Consider the following 23424-nt stretch of genomic DNA (forward strand, 5'->3'; position numbering starts at 1 on the left):
GTGAGAGTCCAAGTCCAGGCGTGGAGGTCGAAGTCCCAGTGAATCAAGGTCCCAGTGTGGAAATTAAGGTCGGGAGTGGCAGAGGACTGAACCAGTGAAATTTGTGCTCAGAGGGACAATTATGAAGAAACACATTGGACTGGGACAGAGGCGCTAAGTTTTGTGGTTTTGATATTAGGACTATGTAGAGATATATTTTTCGAACAATGTGCCAACTGATTCATGTTTAATCTGTAAAGCAAGTAGCTGGGGAAGATTTCTACTTTTTGGTCTTGTTAATACACATTCCCTCCCACTCGAACTTTATTGTTTGTATAACCCTTGAGAACTGGTGGTGTAGAGCTTACCTAGTGATTTGTTAATTTTGCAACTGAGAAGCACTCTGGGAAACTGCGAAAGTTGGGCTTGGGTTGGCCTAGTTGGAGACTGGCCCCGTCATTTTGGCATGCTACCACTCTTAACTTGGCCACTTGAAATCTAATAAACGCAACCGAAGAGGCCACTAATGGGAGAGAGTCTCCATCAATCTGAGTTCCCGACCGTTCCAGCACACAGCAGTCATCAATAGTGACTTGTTTTCTGCCCCTTTTGACCATGTAAAAGTCTGGATTGCAGAGGTGACAGTACAAGTGGTGGCACACGTTGGGATGACCTATAAATGTGAGGGTAATTTAACTTAAAATTAAGATAATAGCTCATCCCCCAGTTCTCAAAAGTATATGTACTTAGCATTATGTGTAGAATTATAAGATAGGTGTATTTGTACTGTGTACTATTTTGGTGTTGCAGCTGAGCATTCACCTCCTGGGGTTGCTCAAGTTGCAGTTGGGGCATTTTAGTAGTTGAGCATTCACCTCCTGGGGTTGCTCAAGTTGCAGTTGGGGCATTTTAGTAGTTGAGCATTCACCTCCTGGGGTTGCTCACGTTTGTATAATTCATGATGGAGTCCCGTGTTGAAAAACTGATTGACATTGAAACTGAAATGCCTGAGGGAGTAGAGGTGAAATAGGAACCATCCACAATTAATGAGTGTTTTGAGCGTATTAGAGTGTTGGAGGACATGTTAGGCCCACCCGGACTCATCCCGATCAAGGTTGGAGGTCCATCACAGACCGCCTGAGAGGTTGCAGTACATGTAGATGATGGGTGTATGGTGTATATATTGTATATACTCATTTTTTTTCTCTCTGAACACGTCTTGTCCTTCCCTTAACTGGCTGGGAACATGGAGTCGGGGGTGCCCTTCCAGGTCTCTCCGGACTGAACCTGTGCATTTATCTTTTCTACTAGTACCTATGATATTGTAATTTTGGGTTGATTAATAGGGTTGAGTAGTTGTTTAGGGTATGTCCAGCTTTTGGAGAGATGAGGCGTGGAAGCTGCGTGTTGTTAAATCGAGTGCATCTCGGTGTATAGACTGTCGTTCTTGCCTTACCTCGATTCTTTTCTTTCTTTAGGTGAGATTGTTAGGCTTAGTTAGGGATAATGGGATCTCACAGTTAGGACTTTAATTTTTTTTTTCCCCAGAGTTAGGGAACTGTACATGTGAGGGGCAGTTCTACCTGAAGGTCTCCACCTGGAGGTTTCCTACTTGCTTTGAGAACCTCGAGCGCTGAGTGTATGTAATACCCAAACTGCAGTATAGGATTGCTCAGAGAGAGAGGGGAAGTTTCCAGTTTCTCTATAGGGCTTGGAGAAGTTGAACTATGGGGCTCTTGCATGTTAGAAGAGGTAGGTAGGTTTCATTCGGTCTCTCTGGACAGAACACAGTGAAGCGACTCGTGTTACTCTTAACTCAGCACAAAGTTTTTACTTGTAGCAAGACATTCTCCTTGTGAGTAATATGCCTGGTGAGTGGCATACGTTGTCAGTTGCATATAGTGAGTAGTAGGAGAAAGTTTACTCGTGGTAGAGGATTTTTTTTGTGGACATGATAGCCGCCGACTGTTCTCGAGCATGGAGCTTATGTAATATCCCACAGTCGCAGTATAGGACATGTTGGCTGGTGTTTTGGAGGCGTGCAGATTGGTTTCTCTTCACAAGCAAGGAGCGTGTGAAACACCCCACAGTAGCAGTACTGAGGGAGACTGGTCAAGTAGATGAACTTACGTACCATGTGTGTTAAGTATGGGTACTGGGTATTTCTGAGGAGTTCAGGTCCAGTCACGCGAACTTTTGGTCTTCCCTAACTGTGGGCGGATGTAGTGCCTGGAAATGATAATGAGTTGTATCTAGTACATTTTATATGACCAAAAGTTCGGTTAAGTGAGAGTGGCTGAGGCATGGCTGTTTCCAGGCGGACGTTGCCAGAACGTAGATTGTTACCTAATTGCTGTCACTTTTTTTTTTCCTACTGTAATTTACTAGTATTAAGTCTCTTTATAATATAACACTCGAGTGAGATGGGAACATATGCCTTTGGGTCACGTGATCCAGCATAATGTACGCGTGCGCAAAGTGATGTAAAGCACTATAATTTTCATTATTTTTCAATGTAAGGGTATAAAGTGAGAGGTGATGTTGGGTAATTATTGTAACTAGAGAATGTTATTTTAGGGGGGGTAATCGATTGTAAGGGGAAAGACATCACACTGAGTTTACCACGAGTCTGTAATAATTAAAATGTTAAATTACGTACGCCGTCATCCCCCCCTTCCCTTGGCATCATGCAGTTTGGCGTGTCTCACTCGCTTACCGGCCGTGATAGATGGCAGCTGGTCGGTACTGCCGTCATCCTCCTATCCCCCCTCCAAGGAATTCTGTAAGTAATTTAATATAATATTTTGTCTGATATGTTGAACCGCAAATAGTGATATCCCACGAGTGATAATAGTGACGAAATAAAGAAACGGACTCGGGTAGAGTCAAGTGTTGTCATTCCTCAGGGAGTGTAACAGTGACACCATTAGCCTTTGGAGAAGCGAGTCCTGTATTCCCGCTCACCTCCCCTACATTTTTGAGCTGGATAGTGAGGTATTTCTTATATTTTTGTGTACTGTACTTTATATTATTATTTAGTGTGTAACTGAATACGAGAATGCTAGCTAGTTCTGTCTGAGCCACAGATTAATGTGTGATTTTTGTGGGCCAAGTATCAGGTGCCCAGGAACTGTGAATTATTTATTAATATGTTGAAATGACTTTGCAATTCAGTATTTATCAGGGCTATGTTGTGAGTAAATGTTCACATAGTTACTTTGTGAGGCACAATGATATTGATGCAGTGGTGGTTTTCATGATTAGAGTTACAGTTATTCATGCTTACTGTATTTGTTATAGTACTTTTTCTTCCATTTTATCCCCGCAATAAGTATTATTTTGAGCAGACCAGTGTGTCTGTTGTGTCGTGTGTTATTCTGTTATTACTTGAGATGCCGAGTGTTGTAACTCATGTTTCTTTATTATGAGACCTTCCTGATCATGTGAAGGGATTACTTGCATTGGGAAGAATAGTTATTCATTATACATATTAACTTCTAGGGGGTCCCAGTGTGGAGGTCGAAGTACCTGAGTGAGTCAGAGTCCAAGTGTGGAGGTCTAAGTACCATTGAGAGTCCAAGTCCAGGCGTGGAGGTCGAAGTCCCAGTGAATCAAGGTCCCAGTGTGGAAATTAAAGTCGGGAGTGGCAGAGGACTGAACCAGTGAAATTTGTGCTCAGAGGGACGATTATGAAGAAACACATTGGACTGGGACAGAGGCGCTAAGTTTTGTGGTTTTGATATTAGGACTATGTAGAGATATATTTTTCGAACAACGTGCCAACTGATTCATGTTTAATCTGTAAAGCAAGTAGCTGGGGAAGATTTCTACTTTTTGGTCTTGTTAATACACATTCCCTCCCACTCGAACTTTATTGTTTGTATAACCCTTGAGAACTGGTGGTGTAGAGCTTACCTAGTGATTTGTTAATTTTGCAACTGAGAAGCATTCTGGGAAACTGCGAAGGTTGGGCTTGGGTTGACCTAGTTGGAGACTGGCCCCGTCATTTTGGCATGCTACCACTCTTAACTTGGCCACTTGAAATCTAATAAACGCAACCGAAGAGGCCGCTAATGGGAGAGAGTCTCCATCAATCTGAGTTTCCGACTGTTCCAGCACACATCAGTCATCAATAGTGACTTGTTTTCTGCCCCTTTTGACCATGTAAAAGTCTGGATCGCAGAGGTGACAGTACAATCAGGCTTTCCACTCAGTATAGAGCCAGCTGAAGTGAAATGAAGAATAATAGTATGTAAGAGGAAGGATAGGCAAAATGGGAAAATAGGAAGGCAGATACAGACAGCAGGTCAGGGAAGAAGTAGACAGCACTGCAGCAAATGAATGAATGACGGTCGCCACCACCTACGTGACTGGTATATAAAGGTCATATTCGAGGTGGCTGGGGAGAATCCTAATACGTCTTAAGCCCCTGTCACATACGTCGCAGGATATTTTTCATCGTATGAGATTCTAGGGCCACGATGGTGGGGTGGGCTTTTACGATGCTAGAAGTATCGTAGGCTACAATCTTAGCCGCAGTCATAAAGGAAAATCATGTTGTGCGTCCGTCGTGGGAAAAAATTGGCACTTTATATTATACGATTATTCTGTGATCGTCTTGCGGCTCTCCTACGTTTGTCATACGATTGTTTTTTCGTCGTGTGATTAGCGCAAGACATAACAACCATCATACAAGCATCACAGGACCATTGTACGACAATCTTACGTCATTCGTAATACGGTCTGAGGGTATAAAAGGCACGGACAGGCTCAGGCTCGCTCCTTTCTCTCCAAGATTTGGAAAGTAATTTTGAGATTTTTTTTATAAAGTGTTACTAATAGCACTATTCCACACAGGCTACGAATTCCACGAATGGCCACGAATTGATAAATTCCGGGATTCTTAATTGAATTGTAATAAGTTCCTGAAGTTCGTAACTGATTCATATTTATTCTTAGTCAGTTCTTGCAGTTCTTGAGCCACCTGGAATTCGGGGCAAAAGTTTTGAGCTGTTCAAAATTTTGGTCCAGAACTCCCGAATCCAAAAAATATTAGTTAATTCTTAACATATTCGTAGTGCATTCTTAGGTATCGTAACCGATTCCTAATCGATTCGTAGGCATTCCTATGTATTCTTAACTCATTCTGGGAATCGTGAAGCAGTGTCTTGACCACGAATCGGCTACGAATCTGTCAAGAATGCCACGAATACATGCCAAAGCAACAACGAAACAAGAACTATCTACGCATTCACGATAGGGTAAGGATCAGGTACGAATTCGCAACGATTCCCACGAACAAATCACGAATCAGATCCGAATCCGGGCGACTTGGGTATATAATGGATTCACTATTGGCTTCTGGTCATTTGTTCTTGATGATTCAACCGAGACAGATCACGAATCAAGCAATATGCCAAGACCTGCAGCCAGAGGGAAGAGCAAGGGGCGAGGGAAGGTTACCAAGAGAACCAGGGAAGAGGGAGAAGAAGGCAGAGAAGAAGGCAGGAGCCCTACCAGAGTACCTACCACTCCACCTGCAGAAGCATCAGTTCCAGAAGTGCAGGAGGAGGATGTGGCAGACTCAGCAGCAGAGTCAGTGGCTGCTGAGTCTATGGGTGATGCTGATGATGAAGCAGCAGGTTCCCAGGCAAAGTCGAAGAAGGCCAGGGTATTATCCAACCTGATAGAGAATGAACAGGAGGAGGTGGCCCTCTTCCTTGAGAGGAATGATTATATTTATGATAAAAGGAGGACCGACCACACCTTTGCTGCCAAGAAAATTAAGGCGTGGGAAGACCTGGCCCGGGAGATGAAGAAGGATGTCAGGGCACTAACCACCTTCTTTGAGAGCATCAGGACCCAGATAGGGAAGCTGAGAAGGAAGAAGAGTGGCCAGGAAGCTGTTGAAATGACTGAGCGCCAACAATGGATCTGGGAGAGGTTCCAATTCCTGCTGCCCCACATTGGACAAGTCACCCGCTGCACAGTGCAAACCTTCCGGGGTGGCGCCATCACCAGCCAGGTTGAGGAGCCGTCCCAGGAAGAGGAGCCCCAGCTTCAAGAGACCACCACACCCTCCACCACACGCTCCACTGTGAGCTCGAATGTGACGGCATACGGCAGCAGGAGAGGCCGAGCGAGGGAGGCCGAAACCCTGTATGAGGAGCTGCACAGCTGCAAGGACCGCCAGGAGAAGTTGCTGCAGATATTGCAAGCCCCTGCTGTGCCCGAGGTCCCCCACCCAGAGAGGTTAAAGTTTGCCGAGTACCTTGGGCATGCTTTCCAGAACCTGCCCCAGGCCATATACCATGACGTACAGAAGGCCATGTTTGACCTTCTGTACAACACTGAGAAGCAGGCAGATCTGCAAGCTGCAGGAAGACCAGCAGCAGCAGTAGCAGCAGCAGCAACCTTCTCCTCACAGCCAGCCCATGGTCCAAGTGTGATACCGACTCCAGCACCAGCACCTCCCCGACAGTACCAACAGTGGCAGCCAGACCCCTCCCAGTGGCAGTCCAGACCCATCAATCCGGCATCATCAGTGTGGCAGTCGCAGGATGCAGCCTGGGTCAACAGCCAGTTCCCAGGGTACAGCCAGTTCCCCAGCCAACAGGAACTGGCCCGTCAGAGGACCTCTCATCTAGCAACCTGCACCACTCAAGCGCCTCCTGCAGAGAGCCAGCAGCTCCGGAGGTCCTCCAGTGCCCCTCTGTCCCAGGCGGATGTGTCCTTCAACCTGTCAGACATACTTAGGGACATGGGCCCCATGGAATCCACACTCGTAGTCACTCTGGTCCCAGTGACCTCGACCTCGTTGACAACCACTCAGCGTGACACACTGTCCACCCCTTAGACTGTGTGCTACTGACAGACTGTGTTAGTGATATGTTTGTTTGTTTGTATGTTTTTGTATATGATGTGATGATATATGATATGATATGTTATGATATGGTATGATATGTGATAAGATAATATGATATGATGTGAATGTAATAAACATGTTAGATAAGTATTTCTGTCTTTGAGTTTTATTTTATAATTCTGGTGATTCCCACGTTAGCTAGGCCCATTCAGGGCCATTGTACCCCCTAACTGCTAATCCAAATCTCTCCTCTGCCATTGGAAAAAAAAATGAAAAAATAAGAAATAAGGAAAAAAAAAATTATTAAAAAAAATAAAAAAACAAAACAAAAAGCCAAAATAATAAAAAATAAAAAAAAATAAAAAAATAAAAAACAAAGTAGAATACATTTTTTTTTATTTGGTTTCTTTTTACATTTTATTCCCCAATACAAGCACTTTAGTTTCTCCATTTTATTGGCAAAAAAAATCACTTAACATCAAAATGTCAACAGTCATCATTCAAATAACATTCACTCTTGCTAGTCTCTCTTGCCATGGAACTGAGCCTGCTTCACTGTTAAAATAGGCGTAAGATAGTCCCTCATCACTTTGCCCACACGATTATCTCTGTTGGGTGCCTGGGACTGGGGTATCTTCTCCAACTGTTGTACTGCCCTCCAGGCACCAGGGATGATGACGTGGTCCTCTTCCTCCCGGTCCACCTCATCATTTCCAATGGCAAGGAACCTGATCCTCAGTAAGTTGTGGAGCAGGACTCCTGTCTCCACCAGTAACCGCACTACTTCAGGTTCTTGTTCCAGGGTGCCCAGGAAGCATCTGAATCTGTTGGCCAATATTCCGAAACAATTCTCCACCACACGTCTGCCTCTGGAAATTCTGTAGTTGGCTACCATCATCTCATTGTCCAGACCCCTCCTGCCATAGGGTTTCATGAGGAAAGTTCTGAGGGGGAAAGCATCATATCCCAGGATGAAGTAGGGTGTGTCTCTGTCATCGTAGGGAATAGGATCACTGTCAGGAAAGTTTATGGTGCTGTCCTCAATGTACTCCATCAGTTCTGAATCACCAAACAGCTGTCCGTCGGATTTATGACCTTCTCCACCAGTGTCTATCCAGATGAACTTGTAATCTGCATCCACTAGGGCAAGGAAGACCACGGAGAAGAAGCCTTTGTAATTGTAGAAGACACTGCCTGAGTTGTGTCGCTTCCTGAGGGCAATGTGCTTGCCATCCAAGGCCCCCAGAGCATGAGGAACATTCCACCGGTCTTGGAACTGCTGGGCAATGGCCTTCCAGTCCTCCTGGGTCCTTGGCAGTGGCATGACTTCATCCTTCAGCTCCTGTATGATGGCCTGACAGACTTCCTGCGCACTACATACCACTGTGCTGTAGCCACATCTGAAGTCATACTGGAGGGTATGGTACCGGTCTCCTGTAGCCAGATGTCTCAGGGTCATGGCCAGCTTCATTCCGGCATCTAGGGCTGGTCTCATGTGGGTATCCCTCCTCTGGATGAATGGGCCAATCCGTTGAGTAGTTCATCAAACAGGTGGGGTGGCATTCTCACATAGTTGGCAAAGGCATTCTCATCTTTCACCCTCAGCTCCTGCATCAGTCTGTTGTAGTGCCCATACTCTAGTCTTCTAGCTGGTGTCAGCCATGGTCTAACCCACCACCTGGGGGCCTTTCTCCTTCTTCTTCGAACCAGTCTTCTATTTATCACCAGCTGGTGTTCATACTCCAGTTCCAGGGCCAGTACTACAGCTGCTCTACGTTGGCAATCCATTTTGGAATTGATGCCCAAGCAGGGGTGATGGGCTTTTTATACCTGTCTTGAGGGAAAATTCCACGAATTTTCAAGAATAGTCACGATTTGAATTATAATCGTACCAGAATCGTAGGTGCATTCGGCAAATTCGTAGCTTATTCTTAACTAAATCCTAACATTCCTGAAGTATTCTTAAGCGATTCTTGCAAATCGTAGTTATTTCTTGACAATATTCGTGTGGTTCCCGCCGATTCAAGCAGAATCCCACGAATATTCCTAAGTCTATCTTAACAAATTCGTAACTGAACTGTACAGCGTCAAGATTTCGACCATAAATTTGCAAAAATCCACGATTCCTCACGATTTCTAAAATTTATCAATTCGTGGCGATTCGTCGGATTCGTGGTCTGTGTGGAATAGTAGCATAAAAGGCAAAGGCAAAGGGAGGGGCAAGGGCAGGAAGAGGCCGGCTGAGGAGGAGGAGCAGGAGGTAGCCTCAGAGTTGGTTGTGGAGGAAGCCCAGGAAGCCCCAGCCCCAGATGAGGAGGAGCCAGACGACCCAGATGATGACGATGATGACGGTGACGATGACGAAGATGATGAGGATGATGATGGTGGAGCTGGCAAGGGTATGTTCAAGGCAATGAAGGAGCAGAAGTTATGACTGATATGAGACTGTTGCATGTGGATATTTTTGTCTTGCGATGTTCGCAGGATTATCGCAGGATTATCCTGCAATAATCCTGCAATAATCCCATATTTCACGATAATCCTGCGATAATCATAAGACTGTCCTACGACATAAGTACGATTATTGCACGATGTTGAGGGTGTTAGAAGACCCTAAAATCATACGATAATCGTACACGTCCTAGGATAGTCGTACGATTATGCAACGCCATGGTCACAAGCAAAAAAAATACCAGGACAAAATTTTGATTTTGGTCATGACCAAACCCCACATCAGGTCTCTATGACGCTATTTTTCGGCTCAGGACACCCAAATATCGTAGGACAGTCTCACTACCATCGCATGATTTTGCCCTATTTTCTGTCGTGGACCCGTCTTAACCCCGTCTTGCGACGAATGTGACAGTGACTTCAGTAATTTATTCCGCACATTGTCTCGGTATCCTGTTGCTTGTTACTGATATACAATATGTCAATATTAAAACATTAAAATGACCACACAAGAGAAAGTATATTGTCATTATAAAAAATCAGTCGCTATGGAAGATATGCTACAAGACCTGCCACGTCACTTAGAATATGGCATTAAATCTCAGGGTACACCAACGCACCAAAGTTTCTCTTCCCCCGTCGATGGAAAGAAGTGGAAGTCAGGGTTAGAGAGAGTGCAGACGAACTGACAACCGTGAGTGGTGGTTTGGTACTGAGCTACGAGGCGAATGGTGAAATTGGATTTGAAACCTTTTCTCGCTCTTCACCTGCAAAACACTATGCATTCCTAACATACACAACATATATTATTACATAGATTACTATGTTATCTTGGAGTCCTTTGAAACTCGTCCAGACACGATCCATTTGTTTCGGATCCTCAACATGCAAATGAAATTCCGAGCCAGTTGTATATGAGCTGCGACTGGTCATTATGACTACAGTGATAATTTTTGTGAATATGTTGTTGCTGGATTGTCTATGGCCACAGTAGCTGTGCGGATGACTGGACGGATAAACCACAATGTGATGGGCCGTGGAGAGCATTCACCTATAAATAACTATAACCAAATGAAATTAGAAGCAAACAATACAAAATATTTTGATACAACGAAGATAAACCTGTAGCATCCTGCTCCACCTCGTTATCCAGGCCTTAACTGTTGCTGCACCTCATGCGTGAATTATTTTCCTCCAGTCTCTGCCTCTTCTGTTGCTCTTATTTCCGGGTATTCTCTTACTGCGAGCCGTCATATTTCTTAGGGGGTATCTAGTGGTCCGGTCCTATACCCCTACTGCCTGACACTATTTGTCACATCATCACTCCCACACAAACAACGTTAGGACAAGACTGGTGAATCTGTTAGTGCCATTATTGGCACTGCCACTACTAACCCACCTTTTCCCACTGACTGTGTCTAATTTCCCTCACAATACTACTGCTGCTACTCCTACTACTAATCTGCTATAAATCTGTATAATTTTACATATGACTGTCCTCGTGTCTGTGGATCTGCTAACCAGATTGCCCCTGTCCCACCATCGACAGCTCATCACTTATCCCCCACCGCTGCCCCAGTTGCAACCCCCTCTCTCCCAGCCGCCATCGACACTATTCCTCCCCCACTCCGACACCACACTACCCCTCACTTCATCCCTGGCCCACCAGGCCTGTTGTGCACCCTTTAACTGTGAATATACGTGTTATACATTAATAATGTAAGAAAGTATTTGGGAGCCTCATGCTAATCGCCCGCCAGAATATGCTGTTGGCCAAGTCAAAGATTTAGGCCATATCTTGATACCCTGAAGGTTTCATGTTGATAGCTCACAGCCGTTCGTCAGATATAATGGTGCTAAAGGAAGGCGATAAAAAACTTGTTGATTTTTGGCAGCCATTTTGGTGACCTTGACCTTGACCTGGAGTGACCATTTTTGAACCCGACCAAGATTTTGACCATATCATGGTACCCTGAAGGTTTCATGTTGATAGCTTAAGCCATTCATGAGATATGGTGGCAACACACACACACACACACACACACACACACACACACACACACACACACACACACACACACAAGCAGGCAAAAACATTATCGCTACGCCTCTTGAAGGTGGGCGATAATAATAGTCATAATAGTAACAACAACAACATAGATGCGCAGTGTTTCTAACACTACATGTAAAAACTGCGGACCCAAGCATGCCTATATAACGGAGCACTTATATATTATTGACAGAACCGACCACAGACCGTTCTTATCATTACCAATGAACCTTCCCTATAGCACTTCACCATGGTAATACAACCCATTGTAGTCATTTGTGGGATCACTGCAGCTGCTTAGGAAAAATAACATAGTGCACGACATGCCTACAACCCACTAAAATACACCTCTGACGTTTCACTGACATCCATCAAATAACCTAGGAGTTAGTGGACAAACAAACGACTGCATTTAAACAGAGGCCGAATGTCTCGCATCGGTATGTGACGACCTGGCAAAACTGTTATAATCCTGCTTAGCGGGTGTCATCGTAGTTATAGTAATAATAGTAATAGTAGTAGTAGTAGTAGTAGTAGTAGTAGTAGTAATCACATATTAATAGGCACGATACAGAGGATGACAAACACCATAATCTCCCTTATAAAACACGTGAACACATCTTTGACATGTGAAACCAAACAGTACCATAACATGCTGCAATGGTGGGGTTATAGTAATACTAAATTAATGTTTGACAGCAACCCAGCCTCCTGTCACGACAAACAGATATTGCATTGCGTCAACACATGCTGTTTCAGTGTTTGTCCTCCTCTGTATCGTGCCTAATAACATGTGATTATTATTATTATTATTATTATTATTTATTTATTTATTTTATTATTATTATTATTATTATTTATTTATTTTATTATTATTATTATTATTATTATTATTATTATTGCTATAATTATGATGACATCTGCAAAAACAGAATGGTAACAGTTTTGTCAGGTCGTCATATACCGATGCGAGACATTCGGCCTCTGTTTATGACCAATCGTTTGTCTGTCCACTAACTCCTCCTAGGCTATTTGATGGATGTCAGTGAAACGTCACATGTTTATTTTAGTGGGTTGTAGGCATGTCGTGCACTATGTTGTTTTTCTTAAACAGCTGTAGTGATCCCACAAATTACTACAATGGGTTGTATTACCATGGTGAAGTGCTATAGGGAAGGTCTAATGGTAATAAAAATGGTCTGTGATCGGTTCTGTGGTTAATATATCAGAGCTTCATAATATAGGCACGTTTGGGTCAGTAGTTTTTATTATGTAATGTTAGGAGCACTACACCTCCACGTTGTTGCTGTTAGTATTATAATTATAATCATTAATGTATACCACGTATATTCACCGTTAAAAAGGTGGACAACGGCCTGGTGGCCCAGGGATAAGGTGAGGGGTAGTGTGGTGTCAGAGTAGGGGAGGAGTAAGGTCGATGGTGGGTGGGAGAGAGGGGGGGGTGCAACTGGGGTAGCGTTCGGGGAGGTGGGGATAAGTGACGAGTCGTCAACAGTGGGGCAAGGACAGTATGGTTAGCAGATACACGTACAGAAGGACAATCATATGTATAATTATGGATTTATAGGGGATTAGTAACAGAGTAGCAGAAGTATTACTGTGAGGGAAATTAAACACAGTCAGTGGGAAATGGGGGGTTAGTAGTGGCAGAGCCAATAATGGTGGTAGCAGATTCAGCAGTCTAGTGCTATCGTTGTTTGCATGGGAGTGATGTGACGAATAATGTAATACAGTAGAGGTATAGGACCGGACGACTAGAGATCCCCCAAGGAATATGACGACAAGCAGTCAGAGAACGCCAAGAAATAAGAATAATAAAAGAGACAGAGGCTGAAGGAAAATAATGCACGTATGAAGTGAATCTACGGTTAAGGCCTGGATAACGAGGCAGAGCAGGATATCACAGTTTAACTTCGTTGTCTCATATTATTTTGTGTAATATACTTCTAATTTCAGCTGGTTATATTTAATTATTGGTAAATGCCCTCCGTTGCCCGTCACAATGTGGTTTCTTCGTCCACTTAAAATAATAATCATTTACAACCACCCGGACAGCTACTGTCGGAATCAGCATTAAATCCACAATCAGTCTATATTATAGCTATAGACAATCCAGGAACAACATATTCACAAAAATTACCACTGCAGTGATAACGACCAGTCGTAGCTTACATACAACTGGCTCCGCGCTCTATCTGTATGATGAGGATCCGAAACAGATGAACCAGTTTCAAAAGACTCCATGATAACATAGTAGTCATCTGTGTTATAATAATTATATGCTATGTATGTTACGAACGCATAATGTTTTGCAGGTGGATAACATGGATATGTTTCTAAGCCAATTCGAATCCAATCGCTTCGTAGCTCAGTACCAAACCACCACTCACGGTTGTCCGTTCGCTTGCCCTCCCTCTAAACCTGACTTCCACTTCCTTCCACCGAGGGAGGGGGTACAGAAACTTTGGTGCGTGGGTGTACATGAACAATTTGCCGAGACGATACCGCCTTTGTTGACTGTATGGAGCCTAAGTCTATGGTAACCGTGCAGTGTCGTAGTGTACAACTATGCTGGTCAGTAAGATTTCTCAAGACCACACTATCATACTGTCAGTCCCTCTGTCAACAGATTGTCGGTGTGCCCACCGGTTTTATATTACCACTAATCCCTTCAGTCCGATGAAGTATTGATTTTATATTTGCTACCTCCAGGCAATATCATTCAGCATAGATGAATTGGTGATGGTTAGATACGGCACTGTTTAATCCCGTGATACAACAGGTCTCCCCCAGTTTGACTAAATTCGTTTGAAGCTAGCAGGAAAAAAATATGCATCATTAGACTGAATGGATTAAACTGAACGATTGGACAAATATGAATTGGAGCAGATGGGAGACGTGGAAGGTGTGTGTAGGATATTTACAGAAGAAATATGTGCAGCATGTGATGAGGTGTGTGGAAGAAAGAGAAGACGGAGGGGGTGCAAGGAGCAGCGTGGTGAACTGAAGAGGTGAAACAGGCGGGGCACAAAAGAAGAAAGCATACAATGAATGGATGAGAAATAGGGGCGTGGAAGAAGTTGAGAGGCGGAAGAGAGAGTAATATGTAGAAAGAAAGAGAGAGGTGAAAAGACTAGTAAGAGAGAGTAAGAAGAGAGTGGATGAGGAATTTGGAAGGAATTTGAGTGTAAAGTGGAGGGACTGTAAGAAAATTTTCTGGAAAGAAGTGAAAAGAGTGACAGGGTGGAAGTGAAGTTAGCAGGGGAGTGAAAGATAAAAATGGTAGATTACTAGTGGAGAAGGGAGAAAAAGTGAGCAGATGGAGAGAACACTTTAAGGATTTGTTGAACGTAGAGCATGGAAGTAATGCAAGTATAAGTGGCTGGGAGAAGGAGGGAGGTGAGAAGACAGGAAGAAATCAGTAGGATAGAAGTTGTGGAAGCTATGAAGAGTGTTAAATCGGGGAAAGCCCCAGGAATTGATGGAGTGTGTGGTGAAATGCCGAAGCATGGGGGAGAGATAGTAGTAGAATGGATGTGGAAGATGTGCAAATTGGCCTGGGAGGAAGGTAGAGTCCCGGAGGATTGGAAGTCAGGTATAATTATTCCCTTGTACAAAGGAAAAGGGGAAAAAGAAGTGTGTGGTAATCATAGGGGCATTTGTCTTCTTAGTATAATAGGAAAAGTGTATGGTAGGATACTTATTGACAGTTAGAGAAAGAACAGAGAAATTAGTTGGAGAAGAACAGGGAGGCTTTAGGAAGGGAAGAGGTTGTGTAGATCAGATATTCATTCTTAGATCTTTAGTGGAAAAGTTTATAGAGAAGGGAAAGAAGTTGTATGCGGCTTTCATGGATTTGGAGAAAGCATATGACAGGGTGGATAGACAAGGACTGTGGAAAGTGTTAAGAATATATGGAGTAGATGGGAAGTTGTTGAATGCTGTGAAGAGTATGTACGATGGTGCGATGGCAGCACTGCGTGTGGATGGTGAACTAAGTGAATTTTTCTCTCTGAAAGTTGGGTTGAAACAAGGATGTGTCATGTCTCCATGGTTGTTCAATCTGTACATGGATGGGGTAATAAAAGAGGTACAAGGTAGGGTAGTGGATGTTGGAGTGGCCCTGGTGAGAGAGGATAGTGTTTGGAAACTCCCTGTACTGTTGTTTGCAGATGATACTGTGTTGTTGAGTGAAGACGAAGGGGAGCTGCAAGGCTTGGTGGATGAGTTTGGGAGAGTGTGTAAGAAACGGAATCTAAAGGTGAATGTAGGGAAGAGTAAAGTGATGGTCTTTGAGAGAGGTGAAGTCAGTGAATGTACAGCGAGGTTGGATGGTGAGGAATTGGAAAATGTGAGTACGTTTAAGTACTTGGGTAGTGTAATGACTAAGGATGGAGGTTTGGAGGGTGAAGTGCTTGATAGGGTACAGCAGGGAAGAAAGGTTGCTGGTTCTTTGAAAGCAGTGATAAATAACAGGGAAGTGAGCATGGAAGTGAAAAAGTTACTACATGACAGTAGGGTGATACCAACCCTAAATTACGGAAGTGAAGCTTGGACGTTGTTGGAAGGACACAAGTTAAGAGTGAGAGCAGTGGAAATGAGTTATTTAAGAGGAGCCTGTGGAGTCACATGGAGAGACAGGCTGACGAATGAGGATATAAAGGAGCGTTGTGGTGTGGATGTGGATGTGATAGGAAGCGTATTGAGGAACACACTGAGGTGGTTTGGCCATGTGGAGAGGATAGAGGGTGACAGACTGACGAAGAGAGTGTATGTGAGTGAGGTGGAGGGGGGAAGAGGGTGGGGGAGGCCGAGGATGAGATGGAGGGATGGGGTGGAGAGGTATATGAGAGAGGGGGGTGTGAGTTGGGAGCAGGGCAATGAAATGGCGGGGGACAGGGCGACTTGGAGGTGATTTGTTTGTGGCCACCCCAAACGGGATTGAGGCGTCTGGCAATAGATAGATAGACAGATAGATTAAACTGTGTTCTTCTAGTGTCTGGTCCTGCAGTATCAGGTGGTCTCATAAAGCTTGTATACAGAGCAGTGATATATGGATGTTTGTATAATTGCAGAAATAAATATCGATAGAATTCATTGTGATTAATACTGGTAATGTGAGCAATGACCTTCAAAACTCAGTGATGCGATCACTGGAACTCAACAGTCTCTTTAGAATACTGTTTGTGAGTTTGGTAACTGCTCAGTTAAAAAAGCAGTGATATGACAGTCCGATATAAAAACTGTAGAATGAAAGAAAACTATATGACTCAAGAAGGAGCACTGAGTACTGACTGACAGCATTGTACAGCAAGCAGAGAGAGAGAGAGAGAGAGAGAGAGAGAGAGAGTACCGGGTACTGACTGACTGAGGAAATTGTTCAGTAAGATAGCAGAGCACTCACTATCGGTAATGCTTTATATTTAAAGAGTAAAGTTTACTGTGAACTTATTACTGCCTGTCGCTTCAGGCGGCGGGAGCGGCATTGGGCGTGCATGCTGTCAGGTGCTGGCCAGGGAGGGCGCCCGAGTGGTGGTCGCTGATATCAACCTTCAGGCGGCCAAACACACCCTCACCCTCCTTCCTGGTGAGTCACACTCCTGCCTGGTAGGTCACTCTGCTGCCTGATGAGTCACTCTACTGCCTGATGAGTCACCCTCCTGCCTGGTGAGTCACTCTCCTGCCTTGTGAGTCACTCTCCTGCCTGGTAAGTCACTCTCCTGCCTGGTGAGTCACTCTCCTGCCTGGTGAGTCACACTCCTGCCTGGTGAGTCACACTCCTGCCTGGTGAGTCACTCTTGTGGCTGGTGAGTCACTCTCAAGCCTGATGAGTCACTCTCCTGTCCTTTGCGTCACAGACTAGCCAGAGGAAAAGTTATATTTGCATGATGTGCCGCTGTGTTTAGTGCAGTACGATGGAAAAAATGGTCAACGTAAGTAAAAGCCTGCTGACATTCTCTCTCTCTCTCTCTCTCTCTCTCTCTCTCTCTCTCTCTCTCTCATAATGACACCATGAGGCCGGTCATTCTCTTGGTGTGCATAGACTTCAATACAATATGAACACTTTTGATCGATTGTCATGTTTTCTTGGTTAATTATCATTAATACTAGGGTTTATTCAAGTGACACTGCCAATAACAAGTTGATTATTTGTCCAACCAAGGAGAATGAAACTATAAATTGAGTTTCACATCAGTAATGGGTTAAATGGAATATGGTGAAGGGTCTTACCTGGAGGAGTTCCCAGTCCAGTACCTACGGGTATGCAGCATTATTTTTCTTTGGGGGGGGGGTGGAACTACAAGGGAGTCTAGTGCACTGCAGGAATTCAATTATTAGCGAGTATAAGTACTGTACGTACACCCACGAGGTAAAGTTCACTGACAGTCCCTGCCAGGTATATGTTTCCAAACATAGCCCATAGAGGGCGCAGCGCTCGTCCACCAGAGTAAGGGAGAAAGGAGGATATGGAGAGGGGGAGGGGGAGGGAGGCAACGAGACGGGAGGAAGAGCGAGACAACAGGACAGGGGAGGAAAAGAGTCTGTGGCGATTGTAGATGACACGCATCTGGTGTTTTATTATCCATCCATCCATCCATCATCCAATCCTTTCTTGCCCCACAAGAAGCGTAGGAACCCGGGGCTAGGCAAGTTGGTCCTGACATTTAAGATGAGAGTGACCAACCTCACTCATCCCTGTGTGGCATTACGTGAGCAGTAAACACCAACCACCCGTGGCTGAATCGGTAGAGAGGCGGCCTGCAGACCTGATGGACCCAGGTTCGAATCCCGTCTGGGGCAGGGAACAGTTTAAGGATTTGAATTTCATAGAAGCAGACTTTCCTGATCTACCAGATGACCCGCCGACATGTCATAAAAGTACCCCCGCTAATACCAATACACCAGTCCTGTATGAGACAGCCCTAGCATGTATTCAATATGGACGGTGGGTGTTAGCGCCGAAGTGGTGACATGTGGAGGTGTAGGAGGACTACTGGGCCTTGGGATAGGCTACTGCCCCCGAGATATAGGCCCTGAAGCCTTTGCCCAGAGTCGGACACATAAAAAAAAAAAAAAAAAAAAAAAAAAACATTGGATATAAACCTACACAGGCTCAATCCGACTGGAGCACCATAATAACCCACTACACCACCAGATGGCAGATGCCACAGTTTGGTTATATGGTTCCCACCGAGGGTAGTAAATGGTTTCCTGGTGTACAGGAAACCATTTGGTTTGTCACTCAGTGTAGAGCCACCCATAGGCAGACGGAAAAGGAAAGAACGAAGGAAAGACAGAAGAGGAAGGATGGAAGAGAGGACTGGGTAGACACCCAAAGCAGCACTACATCGAGTGAGTGGATGGAGAGCGCCCCCGCCTACCACGTTGTTGTTATTATCATCATCATTATTATTATTATCATTATCATCATCATTATTATTATGCCGAGTATTATTATTATTATTATGGATGGGAAAGAAGGATGTAATCCAGCGTTAGTCCTTAGAAAATGGCTGACATCTTTTGCATTTTTTCTGACCAAACTATATACAGATTTTTTTGTGTGACTGAAGCACTAGTGATGTCCAGAGGCTAAAGGTTTGATAAAGTCTGGCAAGCCATAAACAAAGGTTTAAATCTGATGCAGACGATCAAAGACGCCACAATAATTTTTCCATCGTCTAAGGGTTAAGGAAGTAAGAAATTAATTTAATCATGTCAGGTAATGTGAAGGTAGACTGCGAGGTAGAAGGACGTAAAGTAAGAGGCAAGGAGAGAGAGAGAGAGAGAGAGAGAGAGAGAGAGAGAGAGAGAGAGAGAGAGAACAAGGAGTTAGCAAGTGAAACGTGTAAAGGACAATGCCTAGTTTTGTGGTATTTGAGAATCGTATAATTACATACGTCAGAAATCAAAGAAGGTAATTAGTGCACTGATCTCATAACTTTACAAGGTATTAAATATAATTATCCTTAATTATTTTGATGAAAATGCAGGAACAGTGCTGCATTTTAAATTACTGATGTTACACACATATAAACCCTCTCTATGCGACCAATGGCGTTGCCATGCTGCAAGTGATCAACCAATCCCCTTCAGTCGGAGTGGCAGTTACACATAATGTCTATCAACAATAAAAATACTCTGCGGCCTTCCACCCTCCCAGTTCTGAAGTATGTAATTATATGATTTCCAAATACTTACCACCAAACTAGGCACTGCCCTTTACATGTTTCACTTGCTATCTACTTGCCTTCCCCGCCCCCCATCTCTCTCTCTCTCTGTCTGTCTGTCTGTCTGTCTGTCTGTCTGTCTGTCTGTCTGTCTCTCTCTCTCTCTCTCTCTCTCTCTCTCTCTCCTTGCCACTTAGTTTGTGTGCTTCTACGTCGCAGTCTACCTTCACATTACCTGACATGATTGAATTAATTTCTTACTTCCTTAACCCTTAGACGATGGGGATTATATTGCGGTGTCTTGGATCGTCTGGGTCAAATTCAAACCTTTGTTTATGGGTTGCCAGACTTGATCAAACCTTTAGCCTTCGGACATCACTAGTGCTTCTGTCACACAAGAAAAAACTAGAATTAGAAAAGATAAAAAAAAAAGTCAGCCGTTCTCTACGGGCTAACGTTGGATTAAGTCCTTCTTTCTTATACTAATGTTATAAATAATAATAATAATAATAATAATTAATAATAATATAAAACACCCAATGTGTGTCATCTACCATCGTCACAGGCTCTCTTCCTAACTTGTCTCGTTGCCTCCCTCTCCCTCCCCCTCTCCGTTTCCTCCCTTCTCCCTTACTCTGGTGGACGAGCGCTGCGCCCTCTGTGAGCTATGTTTGGAAACATATGCCTGACTGGGCCTGTCGGAGAACTTTTGCTCTTGTGTGTACAAAGGAAAATGTCTGAAAGGGGAACTGTTTCGGACAGCGTTGTGCTGGGAGAAGAGCTGTCATGCCTGAGTAGTGAGAATATGTCTGGAGATAACTTTGTTGAGATCACCGTTTACAGGGTGTAGCATCAGGCAATAGGTGCAGGTTTGTTTAGCCCATTTCTGGTTGACACATAAATTTACCTCCTCCCCAGCTTGTCGGCTGTTGGTCAAGATGCAAATTTACATTCTCCCCAGTTTGCCCAGGTTGGTTAAGAGGTAAATTTACGTTTTCCTGGTGCGTCCAGTGTTGGACAAGATGTAAATTTTCCTCAGTAAATATTTGCAAATTTTTTTATAACATGCAGACGAAAGTACCATGTTTGAAATTCTTAGGCAGCAGGTCACCTTTTTAGGGCGTATGTGCACACTCCCAATGCCTTTACTTCCTGCCGCTCAGCCCCACCTATGACTCTCTCTCTCTCTTTCTCTCTCTCTCTCTTTCTCTCAAAACAGCCTGATTTAAGCTAACAAACTTTAATATAAACAAGGTTCTCATATCACAATGCCACATCACTTTGTTTATCTAAAGGCACTTTGAAAATAACATGATTATAAATATCAGTTTACTTACCTTACTGCCTGTTGAAGTGGCATAAGATGGCAGTTCAACACCAGTAGTCTGTTATTTTCATGGGTCATCTTTACACGTCCTCAATGGCTCATTTTCCTTAACTCTGCCCAGATTTTGGACACTTTGCAACATACCTTATTCAGCCCAGTGGCAGAAAATGACAATGTTACGTCTCCATGTCCTTTCCATAGCAATACTTCATGACTAGCAACATATTCCAGTGTAACTCATTCTACAGCATTTCTACGGCTCAGCAGTGAAGAGGGACAGTGCTTATATTTGACCAAGTTTGAGTAAACTGAGTGAAGTTTCCGCCACACTATCTCTCCACCTACAGTAACTCATGGCTAGATATGTCAACTACTGATTTAAACAATAACAATCCGATATTACGAACCTCCTCCAAGAGTGAAATGCAAGCATTATAGGAATTAGTTATAGAGTGAGAAGCAAAATTATAGATATTGCCAGTTTCCCGCATTAGCAAAGAGTCCCTGAAAAAATTTATGGATCCGGATGATGATACGGATCACAACTAAAATCTAAAGGATTGTTCCTTAGGTCATATAATGGATTGTTCCTTGGGCCATAGCCTACCCCTCCAAAAAATTTCACATAATCCGTTCATAACTTTGAGTACTCCTGCTGACAAACAGAAAAACAAACAAACCAATGCTGTCAAAAATGTAACCTCCTTGGCGGAGGAAATGAAAGTTCATTAAATACATTCATAGGCATATGTATGTTATTGTTTTTGTTTTAATAAGTTTGATAAATAAAGCTGTTACATACTGTCTTAACCAGCGGCGTCCCATTTACGTTCTTCAATGTCCACACGTTTTGTAGTGACACTGCCAATCCCGTCGACGTACATAAACACGAATCAATTGCAAGGTCCCTAATTTGCACAATTTTAAATTTTTGCGAGTGATTTTTGGTATGTATACACGTGAAACCTTCCTCTACAAGATGCCAGGCAGGGACAATGCCTTACCCAGCATGGTCTCCTCCCCCCCCCCTGCATGCCATTGTCTCAGCAATTCATCTGTTATCAGTGACCTGGCCAGTAAAGCCATGTCATGCCACGGTACAAAATTCAGGGCCAGAGTGATTCCCCAATCAATGACAATGTGGAGGACAAACTTTACATAGCATTAGAGGAAGAAACAGTCAGAAATGATGATCAGGTAATGTGGCGAAAAAAGGTCAGGTATGGTGATCAGTTAGTGTGAAACAATGCTTATAATGCCTATATTACTGCTTGAAAACCAATATACTCTCGTACTACATATAAATTCTACCAAGTAAATAAATAAATACCGTTTATGAGTGGTGTGAAATAGTTATCCTCCCATAGAACTCGTTTTCTTTGGTGCCAGCCTGTTAGAAAACCCAGTAAGGTAAGAAGGTACTCCTACCTGTATCGAGTATTTTAAACTTCAGGTGAGCGATTTCTCTATGAATTGTAGATGTTTCTCACCAAAAGCGGAGGTTTGAGCAAAAAAAAAAAAAAAAAAAATCAAAAAATGGTCGGGATTGGGGGGAGTCAATGGTGGAAAAGTGGTCGGGATGGGGCGGGTTAAACAATGTTAACCCCACATCCCATATCAAGAACTGCTTCATGAATATGCCATGGTGCCGGTTGCCAGGTCATCAAGTTCTTAATATTATGGATTCCAACACCACAGTATATACTGTATATATATATATATATATATATATATATATATATATATATAGTAATCCCTCCAATATCCGATGTAATAGAGCCATAGGCATGTCCGGGTATTGGGCCCCAGCCTTCTGGACTTGTACTTATGGACCCTAACTCAGAAAAACACCTATACAACTCCCTCTGGACATGCATAGCACCTATTTAAGACCCAAATCACACCAATAAGGGACATAAAAGAATGAAATAAATGTAAAACAACCATAAAATGAGGTTTTTGAGGTAGGTTCATACAATATTCAACATTCTGGTATACTTACAAGTCCCTGGCTCCTGGACTGGTAGTTATGGACCCTAACCTAGCCTAACTCAGAAAAAATACCTATTCAACTCCCTCTGGACATGTATAGCACCTATTTAAGACCCAAATCACATCAATAAGGGGCATAAAAGACTGAAATAAATGCAAAAGAAGCATAAAATGAGGTTTTTGAGGTAGGTTCATACAATATTAACCCGCCCCATCCCGTAGACGTGAATTCACTTCCTCACATGATGTGCACTCATATCCCGGAGACGTAAATTAACGCGGAAACATTGCAAGGTCCCTAATTTGCACAATTTTCAATTTTCGCGAGTGATTTTTGGCACGTATACACGGGACACCTTCCTCTACAAGATGCCAGGCAGGGACAATGCCTTACCCAGCATGACCTCCTCCCCCCCCTGCATGCCCTTTTCTCAGCAATTCACTTATTATCAGTGACCTGGCCAGTAAAGCCATGTCATGCCTCGGTACGAAATTCAGGGCCAGAGTGATTCCTCAATCGATGACAATGTGGAGGACAAACATTAGAGGAAGAAACAGAAATGATGAT

General features: G+C 43.6%; 1 protein-coding gene across 1 annotated transcript in view; it reads left to right on the forward strand.

Annotated features, from left to right (window-relative positions):
- The window catches only part of LOC145394490 (uncharacterized), a 442434-nt gene that overhangs the window by 355538 nt on the left and 63472 nt on the right, over positions 1–23424 (forward strand). Inside the window, exon 14 of the mRNA XM_080268339.1 lies at positions 16837–16953. Coding sequence (XP_080124465.1) covers positions 16837–16953 — 117 coding nt within the window. The remainder of the gene's footprint in view (positions 1–16836; positions 16954–23424) is intronic.

The sequence above is a fragment of the Coenobita brevimanus genome, chromosome 27 (assembly GCF_032717465.1).
Source record: "Coenobita brevimanus isolate Jiangsu-jjx chromosome 27, ASM3271746v2, whole genome shotgun sequence".
Taxonomy (NCBI): Eukaryota; Metazoa; Arthropoda; class Malacostraca; order Decapoda; family Coenobitidae; genus Coenobita; species Coenobita brevimanus.